This window comes from Camelus dromedarius, chromosome 6, assembly GCF_036321535.1.
Source record: "Camelus dromedarius isolate mCamDro1 chromosome 6, mCamDro1.pat, whole genome shotgun sequence".
NCBI lineage: Eukaryota > Metazoa > Chordata > Mammalia > Artiodactyla > Camelidae > Camelus > Camelus dromedarius.
Genome location: NC_087441.1, coordinates 63,522,055 through 63,548,952, shown reverse-complemented (window position 1 = coordinate 63,548,952; position 26,898 = coordinate 63,522,055). Strand labels below are relative to the sequence as shown.

General features: G+C 37.4%; 1 protein-coding gene across 10 annotated transcripts in view; it reads right to left on the bottom strand.

The window, feature by feature from the left end:
- Positions 1–1,093: 1,093 nt before the first annotated feature.
- SNAP91 (synaptosome associated protein 91) overlaps positions 1,094–26,898 on the bottom strand; it is a 128,297-nt gene continuing 102,492 nt past the window's right edge. For 5 of the 10 annotated variants that reach the window (XM_064486897.1, XM_064486899.1, XM_064486896.1 and 2 more), the window contains 8 exons: positions 26,154–26,288; positions 24,460–24,609; positions 20,830–20,860; positions 19,844–19,955; positions 8,995–9,078; positions 8,256–8,360; positions 4,552–4,654; positions 1,095–2,524 (listed from right to left, as the gene is read on the bottom strand). In XM_064486897.1, coding sequence (XP_064342967.1) covers positions 4,562–4,654; positions 8,256–8,360; positions 8,995–9,078; positions 19,844–19,955; positions 20,830–20,860; positions 24,460–24,609; positions 26,154–26,288 — 710 coding nt within the window. In that variant the 3' untranslated portion in view covers positions 1,095–2,524; positions 4,552–4,561. Of the gene's footprint in view, positions 2,525–4,551; positions 4,655–8,255; positions 8,361–8,994; positions 9,079–19,843; positions 19,956–20,829; positions 20,861–24,459; positions 24,610–26,153; positions 26,289–26,898 lie in introns of all 10 variants that reach the window. The other 5 variants (XM_064486903.1, XM_064486905.1, XM_064486906.1 and 2 more) reach the window with 3 other exon arrangements.

The window sequence follows — 26,898 nt, the reverse complement described above, 5'->3', positions numbered from 1 at the left end:
CATGATGGACAAGTAGGAGCTGCATCTGTGGGGTTGGTGAGGGAATTTAGGCAGAGGGCCCTGTGTTAGCTGGCAAAGTGACCCCTGGTGTGAGCAGTGGTGTGGTCACACCCAGAATAGTGTGCTTGTGTGCACGTGTGCCCGCATGCAGAGCCCAGGGGCGAGAGCAAAAGGCATGCTCACCAAGAGGAAGGACACCACGGGTCAACTGGACCTGTGTTGGAAATTCTCCAGAGACATTAACTGTTTGAGCAGAGGACCTCATCCCACGTATCATCTCTAAGACAATTCCCCCACCGGGACATCAAGAAGCTCACCACAGCAAGGTTCCAGGGTCCGATTTAAAAACTATGTTCTTGCTGCCTTGCCTATTAAGAATTTACAGCAGATGGGCTACTGAAGGAAGGGAAAAAGGATGTTAAAAATGTAATATTAAGCTTAAAATTATTTACAATCTAAAACACATTTTAATTACATTATGCCCGCAAAGTAACATATGATCCAAGTGTAACCTATAAAAACCAGATTACATAATCAGATAGTAGCTTCTGAAAGTTAGTTCTAAAGACACAAATCCTAGGTAACTCAGGGAAAGACAATTTTAGAAATAAGAATATGTTCCTATTTGAAGAATACTTCTATTGGAGATGGGTCTACTTTCAGAGACAGTGCAACAATCTAGTTAAAGGCACAGAGTCATCCAATTTTACTAAAATTGGCTAATCTAGATTGTGTGTCTGAGCATCTGTGCACGTGTGAGTAGGTAAACTATTACCTAAAGTCATATAATTCTTCACCGTCAACAGAGAATTCTTGCAAAACTATTAAAAGAATTTAATTGCATATTTTAAAAGACAGTTCATCCTTTTTTCCCCCTGGAATATGGAATTTCAGTTTATTTGGTAGCAGCCACTTAGAGTCCCAAGTTTAATGACAGCTGATTAAAACTGTTCTTTTTTCCCTTGTTTTTCACTTTATTGAAAAATCATCAAAACTATGTTGGCACAGACAGCATTTCTCACCCCAAATGCTTTAAAATTTGCACTATTTTGTGTCATTTGAAAGACTTTCCCCCGTAAAAAATAATAAAAGAGAGAAAGATTAGGTTTGCATTTTCTTTGTTCAAGGTGTTTATTGCATCTCAGAGGGCGTACATGCACTGGGTTTTTAAACTGAAATACAAAGAAAAGCCATTTTGAAATTGGTTTTAGGTAATTTTTCCCCATTACAGTGTATGTTATCCCCACAGTAAATTCAGATACAACCACTTTTGAATGGTACCATATATCTATTAAATAATTTGAAAAAAAGGCAAACACCTTTCCAACCCAATATGCTTTGACGAAGAGCTGCCAAGCCACTAGCAACACTGATCAACAGTGACCTCATTTATGCATCAAAATCTTAAGCCAAGCCATCAGCACAGACAGTGTGACAACAAATTAAAAATCAAAGAATACAGTATGTACAGCAAAGGATACAATTCTCTGAATTAGTTTAAATTCTAATCACAATGGTACAACAAAAGCTACTTTGAGCTCTGTTGAGGGATGGAAGAACACTAGTCTACAGAACACACAAAGAATTACCAAATTAACAGATGTACATAAAACCCACAAGAAAATAAAAATATTTGCAGTAATCTTTAAATTACAGATATACCTTGGGCGTGCCTTCAGCATCACTTGAATAGCACATGTCTAATTTCATTTTCACGGGCATGATAGAAACGGACCCTTTGCTTTTCAGTGCATTTAATCAAGAATGAATAAATAGGTCAATTTAGGTGCAAAACCTGTCAAATATCATTAAAACAGATTTATTTTAATACAGCAGTGATTAAATAGGGAATTCTTCTCATATGATTTTTCATTCTTGATAAGGTAGCTTCAAGGAGAAATATTTATCCTGGACATTAACCTTTATATATTTTTTAAAATAAAATGTCTTAAACATATACAGTGCCACAAAAATAAACATTTCCCACAACAGTTGAAGTTCCTGTGATTGGAAAAATGTACTCCACACCGAAAAAAGTTTTGTATATTTAAGAGTGTTTTCCTTACTATCTGATATTATCACACTATATTTGTAACATAGATACAGAAGAAAAGAGAATTTATGGACAGGGAGAGTTTCGGTTTGTCCAAAAGTTATATATACATTGAAACCTTCAAAAACACAGACACATCTTTCCAAATGGCTCACCACACAACAGCTGCATCATTCGTCCATGGGTGAGGTCCAGAAAAGCACTAAAGGCATCAGAAACATCCATTCATTGTTTACATCGTACAACACACAAATAACCCAAATACACTACAGCTTTGAGAGTAGGGATAACAGCTAAGGTAGTACACATTCCTAGTGTTCACTTTCACAGCTGTGCTACACATTTTGGAAGAGAAGTTATGACTAAGCATTGGGATTGGTACTGGTGGCTCACTTTGAAACTCTGAGCATCAATCTTATTTGAAGGCTCCAAACTCATTTTTTTTTTCCTATTCGGTCACAAAAATTGCAGCTGTAAAGATAAAAAGCACTTGAATTAGCAAACAGTATTACATACTCCTCCAACATTTTCCCTTCCTTGCTATTTTACGTCCCAGTGAAAAATCTTCACACAAAACGTTTCTGTGTTACCAAATTCACATTTAGAAACTTCACAGTTCTTTAAAACAAGCTTAAAATTTCAGCCAGGAAAAACAACAACAAAAAAAACCCTTTAATGTATAGCTTCATTTTAGATAAGAAAATTGTATCAGTGAAATTTTGAAATTTGGATACTTAGAAATCTTAGTAAGATGTTCACTATCAATTAAGAACAGTTAACCTTTCAAAAAAAAAAAAGGGCAGTGAAGTAAGTGGGAATAGCAGGGATTTCTTTTTTTTCTTTGGGTTCTTTTCAGGTATGGTGTTCAATGAGCTGCTAACCAGTTGAACAAGTGACAGAACAGAAGAGAAGTGAGACGTCCCTGGTGACTCAATGCCTTCACTGACGCCACTCCCCACTAAGCTCCCTGGCTATCTCCCATCCTTCACCAGTCATCTCTGCCAGGAAACCTTTCCTGGGGTCTTAAGGCTTAGCCATGGGGGTAACTCTTCTTCATAACATCGTCTGCATCAGTCTCTCAACTCTGAACCTCTGAGGGCAGGGACTGCCTCAAGCATATGTTTCAGGTACTTATCAGAGTTCCTGGCGTATGATGACAGCAATATTACTGAATAAAAGGTGGATAAAAGGCTGCTCTCTGCAGTGTCCCTGGTCATTCCTGAAACTCCAACTGGTAAGAAATAAGTACTCTCTGTCTCCCATATGCCTGCCTCAGCCCAATCCAACGCAAAGTGGAACAGGAAAGTTGGGCACAAGGAGAAACCACTTGGCTGAGATGTCAAGGTCTTCAAATGATAAGGTATTAATTTTGCATGAAGAAAAAACCTTAAAACAGGAATCCAGAAAAAAATCTTAGTCGACTTTAGAGGAAGCTTTTAAAAAATATAGGTAATAGATGGATGGTAAAAATAGCCCTGGGTAGTGGTCCAAAAACTTGGACACTCCTACAGCGTGACCTTGGGCAAATCACTTAATGCCAAGGAACAGTTTTTTCAGCTGTGAAATGGAGACAAAAGTATCTGGTGATTTATCTCACAGGGTCTGATCTCCTACAGAGATGATCAAAAGAGTTAATAACTGGGAAGTGGATACGGAAACGACCATGTAAATGAGAAGCATCACTATTACGGATCATCCACATTCAGCAAGTATTTGTTGAGAACTCATCCACTGTGTGAAGTGCGGGGTTACTAGTAAACCATCTTCCTCCATCAGTTTCCTCCCATAACTCCACTATTAGTCAGTTCATAAATTACATCAAATTAAATTAGAATGCTAGAAATTTAAAATTCTGCCTGAATGCATAAATATAAAGGGTAATAATAATCTAAGCTTTATCTGATGAGGCCAAATAAAGATTAATAAAATAAAAATATAAGTATGTAGCCAAATACATTCTTAGACAATTTCTTTTCTTATTTTTATTTTTTTATTTTTGTTTTTTTGAGGGGGGTTAATTAGGTTTATTTATTTATTTATTTTTAAATGGAGGTGCTGGGGATTGAATCCAGGACTTTGTGCATGCTTAGCAGGAACCCCACCATTGAGCTGTATCACTCCCCTCTTCTTAGACAATTTCTAAATGCCATATTATAAATATTAGCTTTCTATAAACTCCAGTCATCATGTAATGAAGTGGTAATTTTCTAATTTATCATGTAGCTTGGGCAGCTTTTTGCTTTATCAGTATAATCTTGTGCTTTCCAGTGAAAGGACAATTTAGAGTTTTCTCTCTCTCTTAGGTTTATAAATTAAGTATGATTAAAAATCATTTTTAAAGGTAGCTTTCAACATTGACTTAAAAAGCATAAATACTCATATTATTATTATTGTATACATATATTCATAACACAGAAGTATAAACATCATAGCGAAAATAACTAAGCAGAGCATAGGTCATTATTACAAGCCCACAGGAAAAGCTCAATATTAGATACCTTAAGTTGTTTACAAGAAATCCTTGATGTTAAGATCCGCTAATGGGTCCTTTGCTGGAGGTTTCTTGGGACTCTGAGTGGCAGGTGTAGGGCTTGGAGAAAGCTAACGGGGGAAAAGCCAGCCCAAGACAGTGGAAACAGAAAGCAAACAGAGAGAGATGAGCATTAGGCAGAGCACATACTACAGAAAACAAACATGCGGAGGATCAGACGGCTAAAAATTTACAAAATCGACTTTGCTCTACTTAGCCACAGTGTTGTCTTAGATGTTGATTTATAAAACATACTTCAAGTGATACTGGCTTCCTTGGCATTCTTTGACATCAAACTTAGCCAAAGTGAAGTTTGAGGACTCTGTTAGAACAATGTATTAGTCAGGGAAGATGTGAAAAACTAGTCACATAAAGCTATTATGAACACATAGTTAAAAAAAAACTCAAACAACGTTTCTACACAAAAGCATTTTTACTTTGAGCTATTAGTAGCACTAAACTAATAAGGAATAGGAATGACTTTTCTAATAGAGTTTGAAGGAAAATTGGAAAGAAAACAGTTTGCAGAAAGCCACTTAAGAAATTACTTAAAAGTATTAGCTAAATATATTAAGGTTTCATGTAAAGTATTTTAAGTGAAAACCTGTCAAGTTTGGGGGCACGGATTGTTTCAGATGAGCAAAGAGTCTCCTAGTTACAAATGTCACTAAATTCCAGTACTGCCTGTCTAGCGTGTGGAGAAGATTGTCATATCCTACAGGGAAGAATCACACTAAACCTGCAGCAAAAGCAACAGAAATTTACTTACCTTGTTTCTGTCTAATTAATACCTAAATTATTTCTTTGTGTGACGGAAGTCAGTTCTGGGAACAGGCTTTTGCAGGAATGGTAGGATACAAGGTGTTGAAAAGGTCATGTAATCTACGCAGAGTAATAGCTGACGTGTACCCTTTGAGTCTAATTACTCTCCTGTGCTTGGAACACGGTGGAAACCTCAGAAACCTGGGATCACAGGGCAGGGAGGTATGTTTTTATTGGTTCAGTAAACAGAGCTCCAGAAGTAAGGAGTTTTAGATTTGTTCCTAGGTCCAGAAACTACTGACTGATTATAGTATCTGTCAGTCAAATTTCCATTTTTTGAAACCGGGATCATATTTCATAGAAAGACCAGGAAAAAATAAAGGTAAGGGTTGCAGTTGTTTGGAAGATAAGGAACTCCAGGATTGGTCCCTAATTAACAATTAGGTAAGATGACATCATCACGATGCCAACCAGCTGAGGGACAGTGGGACAGGCCAGGCATCGGTGATGAAAAACTGCCCTGCTTTCTGCAGCTACAAACGCATGCTTATTTTCTGATCTAGTATATAATCAGCTATGTTTCTTAGACACAGGAAGTACAATCTAAACATTGTATTAATATGGCACACCATTTCCTAAATTACCATAAATCCAATTAAATGATTAAAAGCACTGTGTTCTCATCATAGCCTCTATTTTTTCATTTTCATTCTTTGAATTAAGTAAACAAATTGATACTATGCAACACTGGTACCATGCAGGGAAACTACCTTAAATAATAAACTGTATTGATTTTTTCTAAAGCTTTCAGCACACCAAATACAGTAAGATTTTTAAAAACCTCAGTAACATTTTTCCAAATTCGTAAAAATAGAAACATCTCTCCTCTTTTTCAAAAAGGTGGTAATCATGAATATATTCAACCATTAAGAAAACATTCACAATAAATGAGATCTTTCTTAGAATTTAAATATCTAGGGTAACCCCAACTAGTACACCCCAAACCTTCCTTACTCCCCTCTCAAAACTACTCTAGGCAGCATTCATTAGTCTCAGAGCAGAATAGGAAATTTCTCATGAAGCCAATGGTTTGGTTATGGCCTTGAAGGCTAGACTCTCTAATATCTAAATTCATCTCTTTGAACACCCCACCATCCTCTCTCCTGGGCCTATGGCTTTTGAAGGGTTAAAGTAAAGAAGTTGCAAACAAATTTTGGGAACAGGTAGAGAATAAATTTGCAGATGATTCAAGGAAGCAGAGGGGATTAAAGCACCCTCAGAAAGTTCACAGTAGGGTCCTCTTGATTAGACAATGTAAGTACCCATGTGGGAAGTTAAAAATATGCCAGAAATGAAACCATGTACTAATATTATTAAAATACTCTGAGCTATGTGTTGTGGTTTGCTCAGCACCGTGCTAGCAAAGTTATAACTTGGTGTTCTGCCTTCATCCAAATCAACTGCTCATGGTGAAAACCTCTTTGGTTCCACACATACCTCCATTCTGGCCCGGCAGTTTATAAGACGAATAGAGAAAGGGTGGCTCATCAGTGTGACTATAACGATTAGCAGCAGAACAGTTCAACAAAGTGCATCTATTTTAGCATCTTTGTTAATAAAGGTAGCACACTGTGTAGTAAGAAATTTGGCCTCATCCAAAGAGAGGTTTGCCCTTTGCCCTGGACCCTGGTAGGTAACTTCTAAACCCTTAGAATTTCCCAAGTGATAGGAATGTCTTTGTTATTCAGGTGGGTTCCTGGAACCACACCTAATAGTTTCTGCTAACAAGATGACTTGGTGGGTGGTTAGCCATGTCAGAAAGACCAACCATGTAACTAGAGAGTTAAGTCTTTGGGCCACATGATATGAGTTTGACCTTCAGGGAGGGAAGAGGGCTGGAGATTGAATTTAACCACATGGAAAATAATTTAATCAATGGTTGCCATATCATGAAACGTCAATAAAAACTCTGCACACTGAAGCCCAAGTAAGCTTCTGGGGCCGGCAGGGCTGCGTGCGTGCGTGCGTCTTGTCACATGTTGATGCTGGGTGTGCACCCCTGAGGGCAAAAGTGGGGAACCCTCCCAGACGTCCCCCCAGGCATCTCTTCTTTTGGCTGCATCTTACTGGTCTCTTTTCAATGTGATAAAACTGTCATAAAGGTATTGCTTTCATTCTAGAAAATTGACTAATCTGATGGTCCTGTGTGTTGGGCCCACTGTTGTCCTTCAAAGTCCAACAACCCCCACTCCTGGCTCTCAGATGCCTGCCAGTGATCCCTCAACAGATAAAGTACATTCTTAACTGGGCGTGTTTCCCCTACAAATAGCCCGAGGTAATGCCTAATCTCACAACAGCTAGGGCTGGCTTATTTCAGCCCACCTTGCCAGATTCACGAACCCCACTGCCCTTCATGGACCCTAAACCTTTTACCAAAAAGTCAAAAAGTGGGCAGGGGGCCCAAATCCTGGAAATCCTGCCCCTTCCTCAAAATAGCTGGAATAATCCTCCTGCTCATTAGCATGTGGAATTACCGAGCCCATAAAGACTAACCACCCCACATCTCGTGGTCGCTCTCTTTGGCCTTCTGAGACGGCCCCCACTCTGTCTATGGGCGTGTCTCTCTCTACATAAACTTGCTTCCACTTTAAGATGCCTTGCTCTTGAATTCTTTCCTGCGTTAGGCAAGAACCTATTCTCTGGCCACAGAGGGACCTTTGAACAGTCAGTTATTTCTATCATTTCCTCCAAACCTCACACTGTTGCCAATCTGTCTTCCATGTTCCCTTTACATCGGAAGCAACAGATATGAAGACTGCATCCGGTAAAAACATTTTTAAACCGTTTGCCGCGTGACAGTTTTACACTCATAAATGAGTATCCCTCCTGGGTGGACCCTGAAAGACTGACCTGTGTGCCAGGAACAGCTGCAGCTCCAAAGGGCGGCCTCATCACGGGCTGTGCGAACATGACCGGCTGCTGAGGCATCATGGGCATGCCTGTCCCTGCGGGAGGCTGGGGGGCAGAGGCATTCACAGCGTGAGTGGCGCCCCCTCTGGCGATGCCCTGACATTTATGTCTTTAACATGCTTCTGAAACATTACTGAGGAATCCAGGTCTGTGAGAATGCATAATCTGTCATTTTGAACCATGGGTATCGGGAGGCCGGCTGACTGTGGAGCATCAGGGAGGGGCGGTAGGAGCCTGGCCGGCCTCGCAGCATCCTCGCTCTCACCAGGCTTTGTGTTGTTTGTTCGTCTTCTGTAAGCGTAGTTCTTGAAGGGATTAAACACTTGTTTCTTTATGGAAGATGGCCCTACAATTTGCTAGTGATAAAAGTGAGAAGGGAAAAGTCCTACCTAGTATAGTGATGAGGGGCTGATTCTGATGACGGAGCTAAGAACCGGTTTCGTAACTAGTACGCCAAAAATGACGTAACAGGTACTATAAAAATTGTTGATGGCGGAGTTTATTTGAAGTATTTTGTAACTACTTTATCATGTCATGTGTAAGACGCCTTAGGTCATTCTCAGGTTTTAAATTTTAACCTTACTGCATTTTGGCAGGAACTGTACTCTACAGTAAATCCGGGATCTGGCAAACGCCTCAGGAGTCTCAGTTACAATTTTTAGCACCGGCCATCACTCACCATTCCAAATCCTGCTCCAGGTTGTCCAACTGATGGGGCAGCGGCAACAGGAGGAACCGAACTGGCTGGAGGTACAGCTCCTTGCTACAGGGAAAAAAAAAAAAAAACAACAAAAAAACCCACAAAACACACACACAGTGGCAACAACAACAAACAAAAAGAACCAACATAATTTGATTTTAAATTAACAGAATATAATTTAAAAATGCGTGCTCGTTAGGTGTGTGTAAATATGTAAAGAAATCTCAAATTTTAGTTTGAAATTAAAAAAAAAAAAAAGCTCTGGCACCAAGCCAATGACAGGAAGAAGGTTCCTCACTTGTTCACTGCGGTGGTGCTTTTCGCGATCACTTATTCGGGCTCAGCTTACACACAGCATCGGCCTTCCTCTCTACCTCTTTATACCACCCGCACCGTAAACAAATCTAACTTCTCTAAGCGTCTCTTTGCCTATCATTATATCCTCCAACAGATACTGGGTTAGACATCTGCTGAATGCTTTCATTTACATTTTTCAATGCTTGGTTTCCATTCCCCGCAATGTTATATTATTCTTTTCTGTGTTATCCTTGCTTCTTTCTGACTTTTTGACTGTTGTACATTTGCATAAGGACCAAAATTAATTCTAAGTTTTAGGACGCATTTAGAAGACTGCACATAATATAGCACACACACCCCATTTCAGGCACAGGCCTGATAGTTTTCAGTCATACATCAAAACCCCCAGTATTCTCCTTATGCATAAAATTAACCATAGTACAATCCCTTAAATTTAAGTTAACCATCAGAGCAAAATGCTAATTGCTTGTTTGGTTTTTTGTGGGGGAGATAATTAGGTCTATTTATTTATTATGTTTTTTTTTAATGGAGGTACTAGGGATTGAAGCTAGGACTTGTGTATGCTAAGCACACTCTACCTCTGAGCTATACCCTCCCCCCAAAATCCTAACTGAAAAAGAAAACACTATAGTGATGTCAGCAAAAATGGTGGAGTAAGGAACTCCAGGAGTCCCTCAATCCATAAAAGCAATGGAAAAAACAGGCAAAAACAGTCAGAATCAACTTTTTTTGAACTCTGGGAACTTATTAAAAGCTTGCAGCAAACTAAAAAGTACTTAATCAAGAAAATCAGCTTAACTTGGTAAGAACAGTGAGCTTTGGGGCATTTTAACTGATCTCAGGTCCAGCCATTGTTCTCCAGTTCAGCTATTACCTTGAAAATAACAGCACATATGCCCAATAATAGTACCAGAATATATTTAATTGTTTGTTTTGTCTCCTCTGGGTGGTTCCCTGGCAACACTGACTCAAAAGGCTTGTCTTTGTCTTGCCAAGCTGGGAAGGCACCTATGCTAAAGTTGTTATCTAAAGCCATTTGTGGAAAATAGTTACAGGCATATGTTCCAGTTGTTGCTGTCTGAGGCAATGGGTAACAGTCAGGGCAAATAGCAGACTAAACAAAATGCTCAGAAGGAAAGACTGGAGGAGAATGAGATGCTCTGAGGATTAAGGGTTTGGAAAGCTTAGACATACTCACAAGAATTTAGACAGCCATGCACATGCCTAGGGCTGTGCATATGCTCAGGAAAGACTTGAGATGCCTCTGGCTGACCTTGAGGTTTTAAGCAAGCAGTGGTGATTGCTCAGGCAGAGTTGCAAACTGCCTGGCTAAGTTTGAAGACATGCCTAACACACATTCAGAGCCCCTCTGCAGGGGAGATAATTTTTGGTTCCAGGAGTTTAAGTAACATTTGTCTAGTCATTAGCTGGCCATTTAGCTAATGGAACAGAGGCTTCAATGATCACACATGACAAAAAATAGACTTTACAGAATTAGTTCAGAATGTCATTAAACAAACAACAAAAGTATCAAAACAACAACTAAAAGTAGTCACAACAAACCTTGCGGAGGGGTTTAGAATCTGATTTCCAGAGCTGCCATATTATAATATTCAAAATGTCCAGATTTCAACAAAAAATTATGAGCCATGCAAAGAAACAAGAACAGGAGAAAGATCTCAAATCAATAACCTAAACTTCCACCATGAGGAACCAGAAAAAAGAACTAATTTCAAAGTAAGCAGAAAAAGGAAATAATAAAATTAGAACAGAGATAAATGAAATAGAGAATAAGAAAACAAAAGAAAAAACAAAAGAAACAAAAAGTTGGTTCTTTGAAAAAAAATCAATAAAATTAAGAAACTTTCAGATAGGCACACCAAGAAAGAAAGAGAAACTTAAATAACCAAAATCAGGAAAGGAAGTGAAGATAATACTACCAACCTTATAGAAATAGAAAGAATTATAAGGAAATATTGTAAGAAATTGTATGTTAAAACATTAGATAATCTAGATAAAATGGTCAAAGTCCTAGAAAGATACAAACTACCACAAGTGATTCAAGAAGAAACAGAAAATCTAAATAGATATATAGCAAGTAAAGACACTGAATCACAGAAAAACTTCCATCACAGAAAAGCACAGAACCAGATGGCTTCACAGGTTAATTCTATTAAATGTATAAAGAGAAGAATTAATATCAGTATTTCTCTAGCTTGTCCCCAAAAAAAGGATGGGGGGACGTTTTCTAATCATTCTTTGATGTCAGTATTACCATGATACCAAAGCCAGACCAGAGCATCACAAGAAAAGAAAACTGCAGACCAAATCCTTTACAAACATTGATTCTTAACAAAATACTAGCGTATCAAATCCAGCAGCATATTAAAAGAATTATACACAATGACCAAGAGAGATTTATCCCAGGAATGCAAGGTTAGCTTAATCAATGTAATATGTCATATAAAGAGAATATATGAAAAAAAATGATTATCTCAATAGATGCAGAAAAAGCATCTGACAAAACCCAACATCCTTTCATGATAAAACAACACTAAATAAATGAGGAATAGAAGGGGGATTCCGCAACCTGATAAAGGGCATCTGCAAAGAGCCCATGGCTAACATCATACTTAATGTTGAATGACTGAAAGTTTTCTCCCTACACGACAAAGATATACTGGAAGTCCTAGTCAGGGCAATTAGGTAAGAAAAAGAAATATACAGCATCCAGATTAGAAAGGAATAAATAAAACTATATTTGCAGATGATGTGATCTTATATAGAGAAAATTCGTGAGAATCCACACATACAAAAAACTATCAGAATTAATAAACAACTTTATTAGCAAAGTTGCAGGATATGAAATCATTATACAAAAATCAATGTGGTGTTTACCTTATGCTAGCAATGAACAATAAAAGATGAAATTACAGAAACAATTTAATCTACAAAAGCATAATAATAACATACTTAGAAATAATTTTAGCAGGAGAGTACAAGACTCGTACACTGACAACTATAAAACATTGTTAAAGAAATTAAAGAAGACTTAGATAAATAGAAAGACATCCTCTGTTCATGGATTAAAAGACTTAATATTGTTAAGATAACAGTACTTCCCAATTTGCTTTATAGATTCAGTACAATCCCTACCAAAATTTCAACTACTTCTTTTGGAAAAATAGACAATCTGAACCTACAATTTATATGGGAAAGGAACCCAGAATTGCCAAAACAATATTGAAAAACAAGAAAAAATTTGGAGGACTCACATATTCTGATTTCAGAACTCACTACTAAGCTACATTAATCAAAACACTGTCATACCAGTATAAGGATAGACATATAGATCAACACAACAGAATAAAGATTCTGGAAACAAACCTGTACATCTAGGGTCAACTGATTTTTGAGAAGAATGCCAAGACCAATAAATGAAGAAAAAAAATAGTCTTTTCAACAAATGGTACTGGCAATACAAAGAATTTGGACCGCTGTCTCATACCATACATGAAAATGAGCCTAAAATAGGGCAAAGACCGAATGTAATGGATACAATTATACAACTCTTAAAAAGATATCTAGTTGTAAATCTTTAAGATCTCGGATTAGGCAATGATTTCTTAAATACGACATCAAAAGCACAAGCAACAACAACAAACACAGATAAACTGGAGTTTATCAGAATTAAAAACTTTGTGTATTAAAAGACACTATCAAGAAAAAGAAAAGACAATGCACAGAATGGGAGAAAATATTTGCAAATCACGTATCTGATAAGCTTCTCATCTCCAGAATAATAAAAATCTCTTAGAACGCAGCAATAAAAAGATAACCCAATTATAAGATGGACAAAGGTTATAAATAGATATTTCTTGATATACAAATGGCCAATAAGCATGTGTAAAGATTCTCAAGATCATTAGTCGTTAAGGAACTGCATACAGCGCAAGAGTCACACACACAAGCCCTAGCAATTCCATTCCTAGAGAACTGAGGACATACAGTCAAACCAAAACTTGTATACAAATAATAGAAGTATCTTTCATAATAGCCAAAAACTGAAATAATACAAATGTCCATCCATTGATGAATGAATAAACAAAATGTGGTCTATCCAAACAATACAATAGTCAGTCATAAAAAAATGAACATGCTACAACACGGATGGACCTTGAAAACATTATGCTAAGTGAAAGAAGCTGGGCACAAAAGGCTCCGTATTATATGATTCTGTTTATATGAAATATCCAGAGTAGGCAAATCCATGGAGACAGAGTACACTTTTGCATGTCAGGGGATAGGGAGTGGGGGGGGGGATTGGGAAAGACTGTGTTCTTTTATGGGGTGATGGAGATACTCTGGATTTAGATAATGGTGATGGCTTTACAACTTCAAAAATGTACTAAAAAAATTACTGAATTGTACACTTGGAAATTGTGAAAACAGTGAATTTAACATTAATTTATCTCAAACATTTTTAAAAAGAAAGAAAATACTGAAGGGTAGCAGAGTATGCCACCCCCAAACAGGCTTCTTTGGAACAAGGATTACTTTTGAGCTGACTATTTTGAGAAGCAGCAGATGCAGAAGCAGCTCTGAAAACAGAGTAGAAGGTAAACTTTCGTAAGGGACATTTAGATTTACAAAGGAAACCCCCATTTGTGAGGGTGTTTCCTTCTCTGTACCAGGCAGAGAAGGATGACTGAATCACAAGAGACTCTTATCAATGAAGAAGGCACTGACTTAAACCCACATAACAAATCTTATGTTCACTGACCCTGCTTTTCCTGGTAACCTCCCTATTAACTGGCCACTCCATACCATTCTTTTTTCTGTCTTTAGCCAAAGGTCATATGTAAGCCAGTGGTTTAGACTACATCTTGAAGTTACTCGTTTTCCCCTGGGTATCTCCCATGTGTACATGAGGCATACACATTAATAAACTCCTGTTTTTCTCTTGTTAATATGTGTTTTATTACAGGAGCTAGTCTACTAAGAACTCAGAATGGTAGAGGGAAAGTTATTTTTCCTCCCCTACAAGTGTTATATTTCAGATTCACTCTTTACTCATCATTTCAACAGGACAGGTGGTAGGCTAGGTGAATACATCACCCCAGAATTGTATCATTTATTAAAATTGCATTATTTATCAGAATTGTACCATACAATAATAATTGCATTATTTACAAGAGTTGTGTCATTAGGACTTAAGCGTGTGAAAGAAAGAGGGTTTTTTATCAGCTATCAAAATAAAATGAACTTGTAGATATTCCTGATCAAATAAATGGGTCACGAAATTTAAAGAGTGTAGTCTAAGTTTGTTGTTTTGTTCAAATGGTAGATTAACTCTTAATCATTTACTCCCTCAATATTATTTATCCTAAGGTTTTAAAATTGCTTTCTTTTCCGACACACAGCTAAATGTTTTATCTCTAGGCATCTAAAGATTTGATGTTTTTAGGGGGAGAACTGTGGATTCAGTGGCCTCCTGCAAAATGCACACATTTCTGAATTGCAAGTACCTTCCTAGTTTGTCTGGTGGAAACTTAACAGGTCTGCTGTGCACTGAAAACAAGGAATGAGTGACCCTGGAAACACGGGGCTCTTGATGGCCGTGGTGATAAAGCCTCACCCGGAGACAGATTTTTAGATCTCACTTGGGTTCTGTGATCTGAAAACTTTTAGAGCGGCACCCCCAAGCAGCGTTTGACAGAGATTTGAAAGAAATTGGGAAAAGTAACCTTAGCTCTCTTCTACCTACAAAAACTTCAAAAAGCAGCACAAGGATTCTCACCCCCACGTCTGCCCCCTTGTCTCCTACTCAAAAGTAAAGGCCTTCAGATGAACAGCGAAACTTTGAAACACTGTTTTGCTACTTCTGAAGCACACGTTTTGGCTGTCTTTCTTCTTTTTCTAGAACATTCTTAGAGAAAGAGACTCAAACATATTTTAAGGAAATAGAAAAATGGAAGAGAGGTTTTATGAGAGAATTGGGTGGATGGAAGCCAAACTGCAAGCAGCTTCTTTGCCCCCTTTCTGTCCCCCTTTAACCTTCAAAGAACCTAATTATAGGAATGTGATCACTAAGCAATTGAAACTAACGCCTGACTTAAGCTTCCCTGAATGCACACCATGCCTTGGCTAACCCGTTGATTCCTTCCCTAGATAAAAAGAAGCAAAAATAAAGACTTAGGCAGTTAAAGAATAATCAGCTCTCTCTCTGCAATAGCCCCTTAGCAATCCTGCAGGCAGATCACCGGGCAAGATAAAAGAGTCAGCCAGTCTGCATGCAGTGGAGATGCAAACCCAACCTCCTGGCTCGAGGATTCAGTGAGATCCACGGTGCCCAGCAAATCCCCCTCCCCGACACCTACTTTTTTCCTTTCAAAAACTGTCATGGCTGAGCAGAACCTTCAGAGATGGTCTCTGGACAGGAGTCCACCATCTCCCCACACTGCGGCTTTTCTGATCAAAGCACCTTTCCTTTCTATTGACACTTGTCTCTTGACTACTGGCTTTTGAGAGGTGAGCAGTTGAACCTGAGTTTGGTGACAAGACGACCTCAGAATGATTTCTTAAGTAAAAGTAAAGCCAGAGCTTTGTTCAGGAAGAAGAGCTTTGCAGTGAATGGAGTGAATGGTAGTGAGTTTATATACCACTAAGTGAGAGCTAATAACGATAACACAACTGCACAGGGCAGCCTTCATACTGTCACCTAAAATGTGAAGTAAATAAACAAAGAACAGATCTACATGTAACTCTTGTCTCCTAATAAATTCTTTCTGTTGTTCTAATTTCTCTTTCCACAGCTGCTGTGGATGCTTCACAAAGCTAGCGCCTACTGTCTTCAACTTTTTTCGGGTTTCAGAACTAACAATTTATTTTTCTGTTTCATAAATGAAAATAAGGACTTTGGCGGGGGTGTTAAAAAAAAAATGAGGGCGCTAGTTTCAGTCTCAGAGATGGTTCCTGCCAATCAGATAACAACCTGTGCCCTGAAGAAGTAAAACAGCTGTTAATTAAGTATTTGATGCATTCTTAACCATGCATCACCTCAGGGGAGGTGATGGCCAAGGAAGGTCTGCAACTCAATCTTGCTTTTCAAGTACTTCTCCCTTGTTTTGGGGGTAATGGTCTCATTATTTAGCAAAAGGCCCCACATGGAAACCGGGAAGCCAGTGTCTCTGGGTTCATTCACAATAATCCCCAGTTGCGTGGATTCTACTTGAGAATTTTCTTTCTTGTGTTTCTTTCCACCTTAGGCTCTCAAATTTTTTTTTTTAAACTACAGCTGATCTGCTAGATACCAGCATTCTCACCATCCTTCCCTCCACTCCCCTCTGCTCCCCTTAGACTTTGCTCCCACCATGACTGTTTTGAAACTAACCTGTTAAAAAAAAAAAAAGTGAAAGCTTTATCCTGCTGATAAGGGCAACATTACTATAGTACAAACATCTTAGGACCAGATATAAGGTCTCACTAATTTTGCACAGAAAAGGACAGAAAATTAGTTCCTTTAATTTGGTGATGAGAATATAAATTGGCAGATTTAATGTCAATATGCAGTATTAGTAGATTTATAAGAGAGAAGCTTTCTCTTTCTTTAGGGATTTTATTTACATTTATTGAATTTCTCTCCCTCTAACCCCAATAAGAGAGTGGCTCGCAAATATATTTACATCTAAGAGTGGAGTGCTCCCTGTTCATGGTCTCAGTGTCTATGTGGACCCCCAGCCACAGGTACATGCTTGGGGCCCCTGGGTACTAATTATGCTTCCTTTCACCCTTAAAGAAGTTGTAGTTTGGGCAATAAATTATATAGCTATCCTGGGCAGAGGTCAATTTAAAAGAGGTATATAGTTTTCTACTGAGCATCCTTTAAAAAATTAAAATGGAACTCCTTATTTTATAGTTAAGTAAAAATGGCCCTCTTTTAAAATAAAAAAATTTTTTTAATTGACATATTGATTTATAATGTTGTGCTAGTTTTTAGTATACAGTATAGTGATTCTGTAATGCATATATATATTCTTTTTCATTATAGTTTATTACAAGATATTGAATATAGTTCCCTGTGCTATACAACAGGACCCTGTTGTTTATCTATTTTGTATATAGTACTTGTATCTGCTAATCCCAAACTCCTAATTTATCCCTTCCCCTCCTTTCCTCTTTGGTAGCCATAAGTTTGCTTTTTATGTCTGTGAGTCTGTTTCTGTTTTGTAAATAAGTTCATCTGTATCATTTTTTAGATTCCACATATAAGTGATACATGAAATTTATTTTTCTCTGACTTTATTTAGTGTGATCATCTCCAGGTCCATCCATGTTGCTGCAAATGACATTATTTCATTCATTTTTATGGCCAAGTAGTAATCCATTTTATACACACACACACACACACACACATGCCATATCTTCTTTATCCAGTCATCTGTTTGTGGACATAGGTTGCTTCTATGTCTTGGCTGTTGTAAATAGTGCTGCTATGAACACTGCATGTATCTTTTCGAATTAGAGTTTCCTCTGGATATATGCCCAGGAGTGGGATTGCTGGGTCATATGGTAACTTCGTTTTTAGTTTTGTAAGGAACCTCCATAGTGTTTTTCACAGTGGCTGCACCAAATTACACTCCCACCAACAGTGTAGGAGGGTTCCTTTCTGTCCATATCCTTTCCATACACTGTTTTGTGGACTTTCTAATGATGGCCATTCTGACTAGTGTGAAGTGATACCTCACTGCAGTTTTGATTTGCATTTCTCTGATAATTAGTGATACCAAGCGTCTTTTCACGTGTCTATTGGCCATCTGTTATGTCTCTTTTGGAGAAATGTCTGTTTAGGTCTTCTGCCCCCAAAATGGCCCTTTTGAGCATTATTTTTAAATGATGCAAAGAAGATTTAAATAGATAAATACCTAGATATAATAGGCAATCTTCTCATTGTTATCTGTTAGAAATAACTTCTTAAAATCAAGTTTTCTCAGACTCTGAACTCACCAAAGGCAGAGAATACTAGTCCTTGAATTCTCTCCTCTCTTACCAACACCAGGGGTGGAGCGGGGAGACCAGAGGAAATGGGTTTTGAGAACCCAAGTCTCAGCACAGAATGTATTTTCCCATAGAAACTATGGTATAAACTGTAGTTCAATTACTACTATTAGTACCGTTTAGTGGCAAATTTTGGTTCAAAAGGCCCCTTTCAGATTGGTTTGAGCTTACTTTTATTTATAAAACAGTTATAAAACTGTTCATATATAAAAACATTACTATTTATAGAAGTATTTAAAAGAACATGTGTCCTAAATTCCAAAACTCAGGTATTTAAAAAAACTTCTGGAATATATCATTTTTAATTAAGTCGATCTAAAAACATTTATATTTTAATTCATACTAATTCACTTCTATGCGTATTTGTTTGGCCAGGGTTGGTGGGTGATGGTTAGAAATTAATTCAGGCACCAAGGAGAGGATGGCATTAAGAAAGCCTTAGGGACCGGGTGATTTATACAAGTGAAGATGTAAACAAAGGTGCAATATTACAGGTGAGCCTGGGAAGCAGTAACTAGCCTCATTTTGCTAAATATGGGGGCATTTATAGGAAAACAGTAAATTTTGCCATCCTGGAAATGTGTTTTTTGTGGTGGCAAATTTCCCTAAGTAATAATTAAGTCTTTATTTCCGGCATTATGCTCTTCCATAGAGTGAATGGTGGTATTACTATATTAACAGAAATAGAAATTTAACAAACAGAAATGAAATCTATTTAAATTTGCTAGAAAAGATGGTGGTACTAGTTTCAATTAAAAAAAAAATGGTGAGTTACAGTTACCAAAGTGGAAAGTGGGGAAGGGATAAATTAGGAGTTTGGGATTAGCAGATACAAACTGCTATATACAAAACAGATAAACAACAAGGTCCTACTGTATAGCACAGGGAACTATATTCAATATCTTTTAATAACTTATAATGAAAAAGAATATATATATGCATATGCATAACTGAATCATTATGCTGTGACCAGAAACTAACATGACATTGTAAATCAACCATACTTCAATAAAAAAATGGTAAGAAGAAATAATAGGGTTTTAAAATGGCATTTCACTTATACAACAGAAAACTGCCCAGTCTTTCTGGTAAGAAAAAAAGCTTTCACTACTTATTAAGACAATCAGGAAAATCTGGGCAAGAAATCTGATAAAAATACAGATCAATGATAGTAAATGTTTTGAAAAATCATTTCCATAATTGTACAACTAAAGAAATAATATCTGAAGAAGCTTTAGTTTGGGAATAAGATAAAAAAAATAGGTCATAACCTTTATTAAATAGAAAGTAAGTGAAATTTGCATGTTGGCAAATATTGCATCTGGCTTCTATTTCTTTAGTTTGGATAAAAAAGTACAACGCCAGTAGCAAATTTCAGCAAAATGCACCCTGCACTATACACGAAGAAACTGGCAAAGTGCCCGCCCTGCGCTGCCCTCTGGTGGCTACTCACCAAAGGTGCACTTGGTGGAACGCCTGCTGACCAGGTTGCGGGGGCTACTTTCGGCTGCCAGTTGGCTCCCCCAGTCAACTTCTTCTCTCCAGCATTCCACTGAAGATCTCCCCTAAATCAAACAAAAACAAAATAAAACACTTATCAGGGAAGAATGGTGTCTAGCTCTTCAGATACTTTTATTTGGAGTCAGAAGCAGTCTGAGTCAGGTGGTAATAAAGAGAACGGATTAAAACTGATGGTGCAGTCTCACAATATTGTAACTAAGAGAGCTTCAGAGCATTTGACAGAAAGTCGATGAGTTTAGACCTTAGGGAAAACAGCAACTTCCTATCACTTCTAATGAAAAAATGTGCCACAAAACTCTACTGAATTCTTCACTGGCTATAAAAAACTCCAAATAAGTATACCATAAATACTGTATACTTGTCCTTTGTTGAATCTGATGCGTCCATGATAGTACTTTCTGGATTCAACAGAAGGTTTCACACAACTTATACCATGACCACCACCTGCTTTATAGTGATTGTAAGATACCATCTATTGTAGATTGCATCCCAACTTCAGAGATGCTGAAATATGCTTCTAAAAAAAAGTATGCACTGTCATTTTTACTATCTTTCCTTAAAATTGATCCCCCATGAGAGACTTTCTAAAATCAATGTTAGCCAGAAATATTCTAATGAATCTAGAATTTTAAGCTATTCAAGTATTCAAACCATAATTCCACAGTATTTCTAGATGTAACTTAGTAATTAGGAAACTGAAATAGATTATTCCTTCTCATTGCAGAGCCAACAGTTTGGAGGTTTTAGTAGATTCTAGTAGAATAACAATAAAAACAAAAATTAAGAATGAAATAAAAACCAATTTTGAGGTCACCTAGCCTGAGAATGAGTGATTACTCCAATAAGTACCACGTTTGATAGTCTCAAATAAGAACAAACACACTGTCATAAGAAAACCAGACAATCTCAAAAACTTACTTTTTGGATGCTGTACCAGAAATTCCAAGATCTATAAATGGATAAAAGAAAAAAAAGAATTTAGACCTCTATACTCATCTTAAATGACATGACATTTAAAAGATCAAAGAGGTCTAGCAGCAAGCTGCAATATTGATATGGAGTGTGTAGGTACTTCTCCCTCCTCCACCATTTTGGAATATATTTTAGTTAATAAAATATTTACTTATAGTGAAGTTCAATGGGCCTTTCTGTGGGGGAGTGGTACATTTCTATAAATTTTGACAAATACATGGGTTCATTTAATCATCATTACGGTCAGGATACACAACACTTTAATCACTCAAAAATATTGTCTTGCTGCCCTTTGCAATTAAAACTGCCCCGACTCCTAACCCTGGCAATCACTAATATATTCCCTATAGTTTTGCCTTAACAAAAACATTATATAAATGGAATTATACAGTTTATAATTTTTTTGTGTCTGCTTTCTTTCACTTAGCATAATGTATTTGAGATTCATCTGTGTTCTTTTGCACATCAACAGGTCACTCCTTTTTATTTCTAAGTAGTATTCTATTGAATGGGTTACCAGTTTGTTTATACACATTCACCCACTGAAGGACATTTGGGTTATTTCTGACACTTTAAAATAATACTCCTATAAAGACACATATACAGATTTTTGTGAGAACATATGTTTTCATTTCTCTAGAACAAATCCCCAGAAGTGGGCTTACTGAGTCACACAAGTACAGATTTAACCGTAAGAGTCTGCACGACTTCCGTGCTGACCCCATTCTGTATTCCCACCAGCCAAGTGTGAGAATTCCAGAGGGTGCATTCCCGTGTAAGCACATAGAAATGTCAGTTCTTTTTTTTTTTTCTTTTAAAAATTTTAGTGTTTCTAATGAGTGTATAGTGAGATGAGATTTCTAAAAAAAATTGATATAATTTATACTTTTAAAGAGTAAAATTCAGTGCAAAAAGTATGTTGACAAGGTTGTGAAGTCATTATCACACTCAAAACATTTTCATCACCCTAAAGGAACCCCTGTGAGGAATCAGCAGTCACTCCCACTCCTTCCTCCCCCAGACCCCTGAGCACTACTCATCTACTTTCTGTTTCTAAAGATTTTCCTGTTCTGGACATTTCATATAAATATAATCATAAAACATGTGGCTTTTTGTAGTTGGCTTCTTTCACCTAGCAAAATATTTCCAAGGTTCATCTTTTTATGGCTAAATAACTTTATGAGTGTATCACATTTTGTTTTTCTGATCAATAGCTGATGGACATCGCGCTGTTCTCCGCTGTTCTCACTTTTTGGCTGTTATACAAAGTTGCAGCTATGAATATTTCTGTGCAAGTCATGTGGATGTATGTTTTCAATCCCCTCGGGCGTATCGCTAGGAGTGGAATTGCTGGGTCACACGGTAACCCTATGTTTAACTTGTGAAGAACCATAAAACTGTCCTCCAAAGTGGCTGCATCATTTTACATCCCTACCCCGCAATGTGTGAGTTCTGGTTTCTGTACATCCCTGCCAACATGTTACTATCTTTTTGATGACAGCCTTCCTAGCAAGTGTGAAGTAGCCTGTGACTGTGGTTTTGATCTGCATTTCCCTTATGGTTAATGATGTTCAATATCTTTTCATATGCTTATGGTCCACTTGCGCATCGTTTTTTGAGAAACGTGTATTCAAATCCTTTTCCTATGTTTATTTTATTTTTGCTTATTTTTTTCCTTTTCCAATTTTTAAATTATTTTACTTTTTGTTGTTGAATTGTAAGAATCCTTTATATATTATGGCTAAGTCCCTGATGAGATATATGATTTGACAGTATTTTCTCCTGTGAGTTGTTTTTCACTTTCTTGATGGTATCAACTTGTAACACAAAAGTTTCTGATTTTGATAAATTTTTACTAATTTATTTTTCTTTTCATTGCTTGTATTTTCAGCATTATCTCTAAGAAGCCACTGCCTTATTCAAGGTCATAAAGATTTACACTCAGTTTTTTTTCCTAGGAGTTTTATAGCTTTCCCTTACATAGCTCTTTGACTCATTTTGAATTGATTTTTGTGGATAGTATAAGGAAGAGGCCCAACTTCATTCATTGGTATATGGCTATTCAGTTATCCTAACGTAATTTTTTGTTGTTGTTTTTTTGAAAAAGATTGTCTTTTCCCACTTTGAATGGTCCTGGAAGCCTTGAAAAAATTGTTTGACAATGTATATGAGGTTCATTTCTGAGCTCTTTGTTCTATTCCATTGGCCTATCTTTCTATCCTTACACCAATACCATTTGTCCTGATTACTGTACTTTGTAGAAGTTCTGATACTGCAAGATGTGACTACTTCAAATTTGTTCTTCTTTATCAAGATTGCTTGGCTACTCCTCTAGTGGGCCAGCTTTCTTCAGCTGAGATAACTGTCCAAGGTGGCTGCCACTGGAGGCTGTGTGCTGGAGACCCTCTCAGCAGCTGGAGGTATACACCATTTATTTCTGAAGGACGATCTGGACAGTATGTTACAGCGTTCAGCAAAAGCAGTTACCACTGCAGACTATCCATCAGTAAGATGAAATTTTAAAGTAGGAAGAAATATTCAAATAACCTCTCCATGGGTGTCATCAAAGCATTTTCATGAATGTCCAGACCAAGGATGATCAATGGGAAACAAAAGTATGCCCATAGGATAATGCAGAGGAAAAGAGGTCTGTCTTAGGGATCTGCTAAACTTTTGAGATAGCCTTGAGTAAAATGAAAGGTATCTGCAATGGTAAATCCATTCACCTTAATAAAAAATTGAATTCAAAGTTTTTAAGAAAAAGGTCAGTCTTTATAATAGCTGCCCTCATCTTCTAAGAGTCTCTCCTTCAGTTACCCAGCTCCAGCCACTCATCTCCTTGAAAAAATGCCAGGCAATCTCTGCCCCAGTGCCTTTGCACTAGCTATCTCCTTTGCCTGCAAATACTCTCCTTCAGATATCCATATGGGTCATTCCTTTACTTTTAAATCTTTGCTCAAATTTTACCTTCTCAGATTTTAGGCCTACTCTTAACTACCACTCTGCAGAACTCACTATCCGTCTTTGCCTGTTCTGTTTTTCCTCCATGGTACTTATGGCTCAACAAACTAGAGAATTTATTTATTTGAAAATGTTTAATGTTTGTCTCTGCCCTTCCCAATCACCACAAGAACAGATATTTATACCTATTCTGTTCACTGATTTATCTCCAGAGCCTGGAAGAGTGCCTGGTCCTCAATAAATATTTGTTGAATGAATAAGTGAAACTAACTTGGATACTCAACTGGTAAATACAGTGCATTTAAGTTACCTTGTGTTATTTCCAAATGAAATAAAAAATTAAGTACTTACTATACGTAATACATCTGTTTTCATACTTGTATATGCTCCTTATTACACCTTTGATAATTTAGCTTACGAGAGGCATGGGTACTGCTTGGGAGACAATGCAATAGTGACTGAGTATCTTCCAAGGAACTGTACTGGGTAAAGCACTAAGAATTTCTGTCCAATCCTTGATACTCTCACCTCTAAGTGAACCCAGAAACAATACATATGAAAAAATAGGGAAAAAAGTTCACATATGATTCAGTTAAAGAAAGCTGTATTACTCACTGCCTACTAAGCTGGCAAGCGATGAGTCAAGATCACTCCCAAGGGCTTTGCTCGCTGCCATTGCGGGACTGGGAGGGACCATTGAGATGGGTGCAGGCTGCCCGGCTGGTGCCATGGTTGGCATCAGAAGATCACCTAGACCATCAAACACTGGAAATCAAATAGACCAGGTTCAGGATAATTTTAAAAGATATGCAGAATTAAAGGGAAACTGTCGTTTGAAAAATTATGGAAACAAGTGAATGTACAATCTTACAAAAGAAGGCATTTAATTCACATGTTTAATGACTAACATCAAGAAAAACATCTCTACATATGTCTACTCATAAAGTATGGAAATACTAATGAATATGAACAAAGACGGAAAAAATAAATGTGTCACGTACAGCAAAGAGCATAGTGTTTGGAATCAGAATTGGGCTCAAATTCAGCTGCACGCCTCACTAGTGTGTGACTCTGAGAAAGTGACTGAGAGTTAGTTTTCTCATCTGTAAATGGGGAGAGCACCACTACTACGTGGATTTCTTGGGAAGATTAAACCAGACAATACATGTCACGCCTTTATTATAATGTTAGCTCTCTACAGGCATTCATTACGTGGTAGTTACAATGCCTGCTTTTATAACAGCTCTTTAATGAGAAAGGAAGGCTGAGTCTGCTAGTTCCTATGAAGTCAGTGCTGGAATAAAATCAGATCGAATGGTCAGAACCTGGTAATAAGTGTCTGAAAAACCGTTGACCACACTGTAGAAGCAAGAGTTTTGATTCTTTTCTCTGATTACAGTATTCCCTTTTGGCTCTAACTTTAAGGGTATATCTACAGTAAACACTATTTTAAGTATTAGGAGTCATGCCATTATTGATGGTTCCTAATCACCATATAGCAAATGACCATGTGTTTAGTTTCTGAAATATAGAAAGACCATTCAAAATGCAGGCTCATAGGATTTGCACAAAAGTTACTGCTAATATCTATGTCAAAAATGTTATGGTTGTTAATTTTTATCAAAAAAACACCTACGCATATCTACCATAAACACCACTATGCAATAAGTCTAAACTGAAAAAAGGACAGCATTCCACTAGGCACTGGCAATGGAAGCAACCAAATTGTCAGGCAGGGGATATATTTAGGGTGTTTCTGAAACACATTTAATTGCCAAAAACTCACCAATTGAAAATTTGTAGTAAGGACCCAGCATGGGAAGAGTAGAATGGAAGAGAATACAAACAAAACGACAGCAGGATGAAAGGTTAAAGGCAGGCAGAGAATACTATTTGTGTCAACTTCATAAAACCGAGGGCCAGGCAAGCTTCAGAGGGCGTAAGCAACAGCAGTGGGAGTGTCCACACACTGAGATACTGCACAAAGATTTAGCACAAAGTATTTGTTTTCCCTTAACCGTCTCCAAACCCTGTGAGTGTAAGCTCATTGCAACAGATGGTGTGCATGCTAAATTAGATTTCCGCTAAAAAATGAAAAACACAGAAAGGGATCATAGGTTATTCTTAAAGCTACCACGATGTATGGAAAATCTTTACTTAAGTTGCAGAGTAAGAGATTTACTGAACAGTTTTAAAACCAGGTCATTACTTAGTATTTGCTTATAAATTTCCGGATATCACACTAACCTTAGGTGGTGTATTTTATAATCAGAACAAATCAAAAGAATGTCTGAAAATCACTGCCTCACCTGACGGATCAAAGGAGCTGCCGCTAGAAGTTGAAGGCGTTGTTCCAAAAGCTGCCTCAAAGTTGGGCTGGAGCAGGTTATTCTGAGCTGGAGTCACTGGTGATGGAGAAGGGGCCATGAAAGAACCCCCAAATCCTGGGGAAAGAATAGTTCCAGTAAAGTATAAGCAGAAACAACTAAAGTTAAGAAAAGGCCATACAAACAGAGTCAGAAAAAGTAACAGAAGACCAAAAAGGAATTGAATGAGTATGGAAGAGAAGTCAATGGGATCCGAGAAGTTCGTTTTTAAAAAGTTTTTCAAGTATCGTGATATCTGTCATTTATTAATGAGAGATTTAAATTGACTGAAATCAGACAGCACACAAGACTATCTACCCTTGTTGAGATAAACCCGGGGCAACGTAATCTTCTGCTTTAATGGAGTATATACAGCTGAGGTCTCACTAGAGTTAACAGTCAGACAATTCTTTTCATCATATTTAAATTTTGTTTTTTCAAAACAGTATCAGGTAGCTAGAAAATGCTTAGTTGTACATGTTCGCTCAGTGTAATAACTAAATGCAAATCAGAAAAATATGCACGTACTCTGCCATCAAATCCTCCTTAATGTCTTTCCTACATGTTCTAGTCCCATTGCTGCTACAAGTTGAGGCTCCACCAACCCAGCTCTTAGGATTCTGAAGTAGTCACCCCAGGGGGCTTCCTGCCTCTAATCTGTACCTCCTCCAATCTAGTCTCTACAATG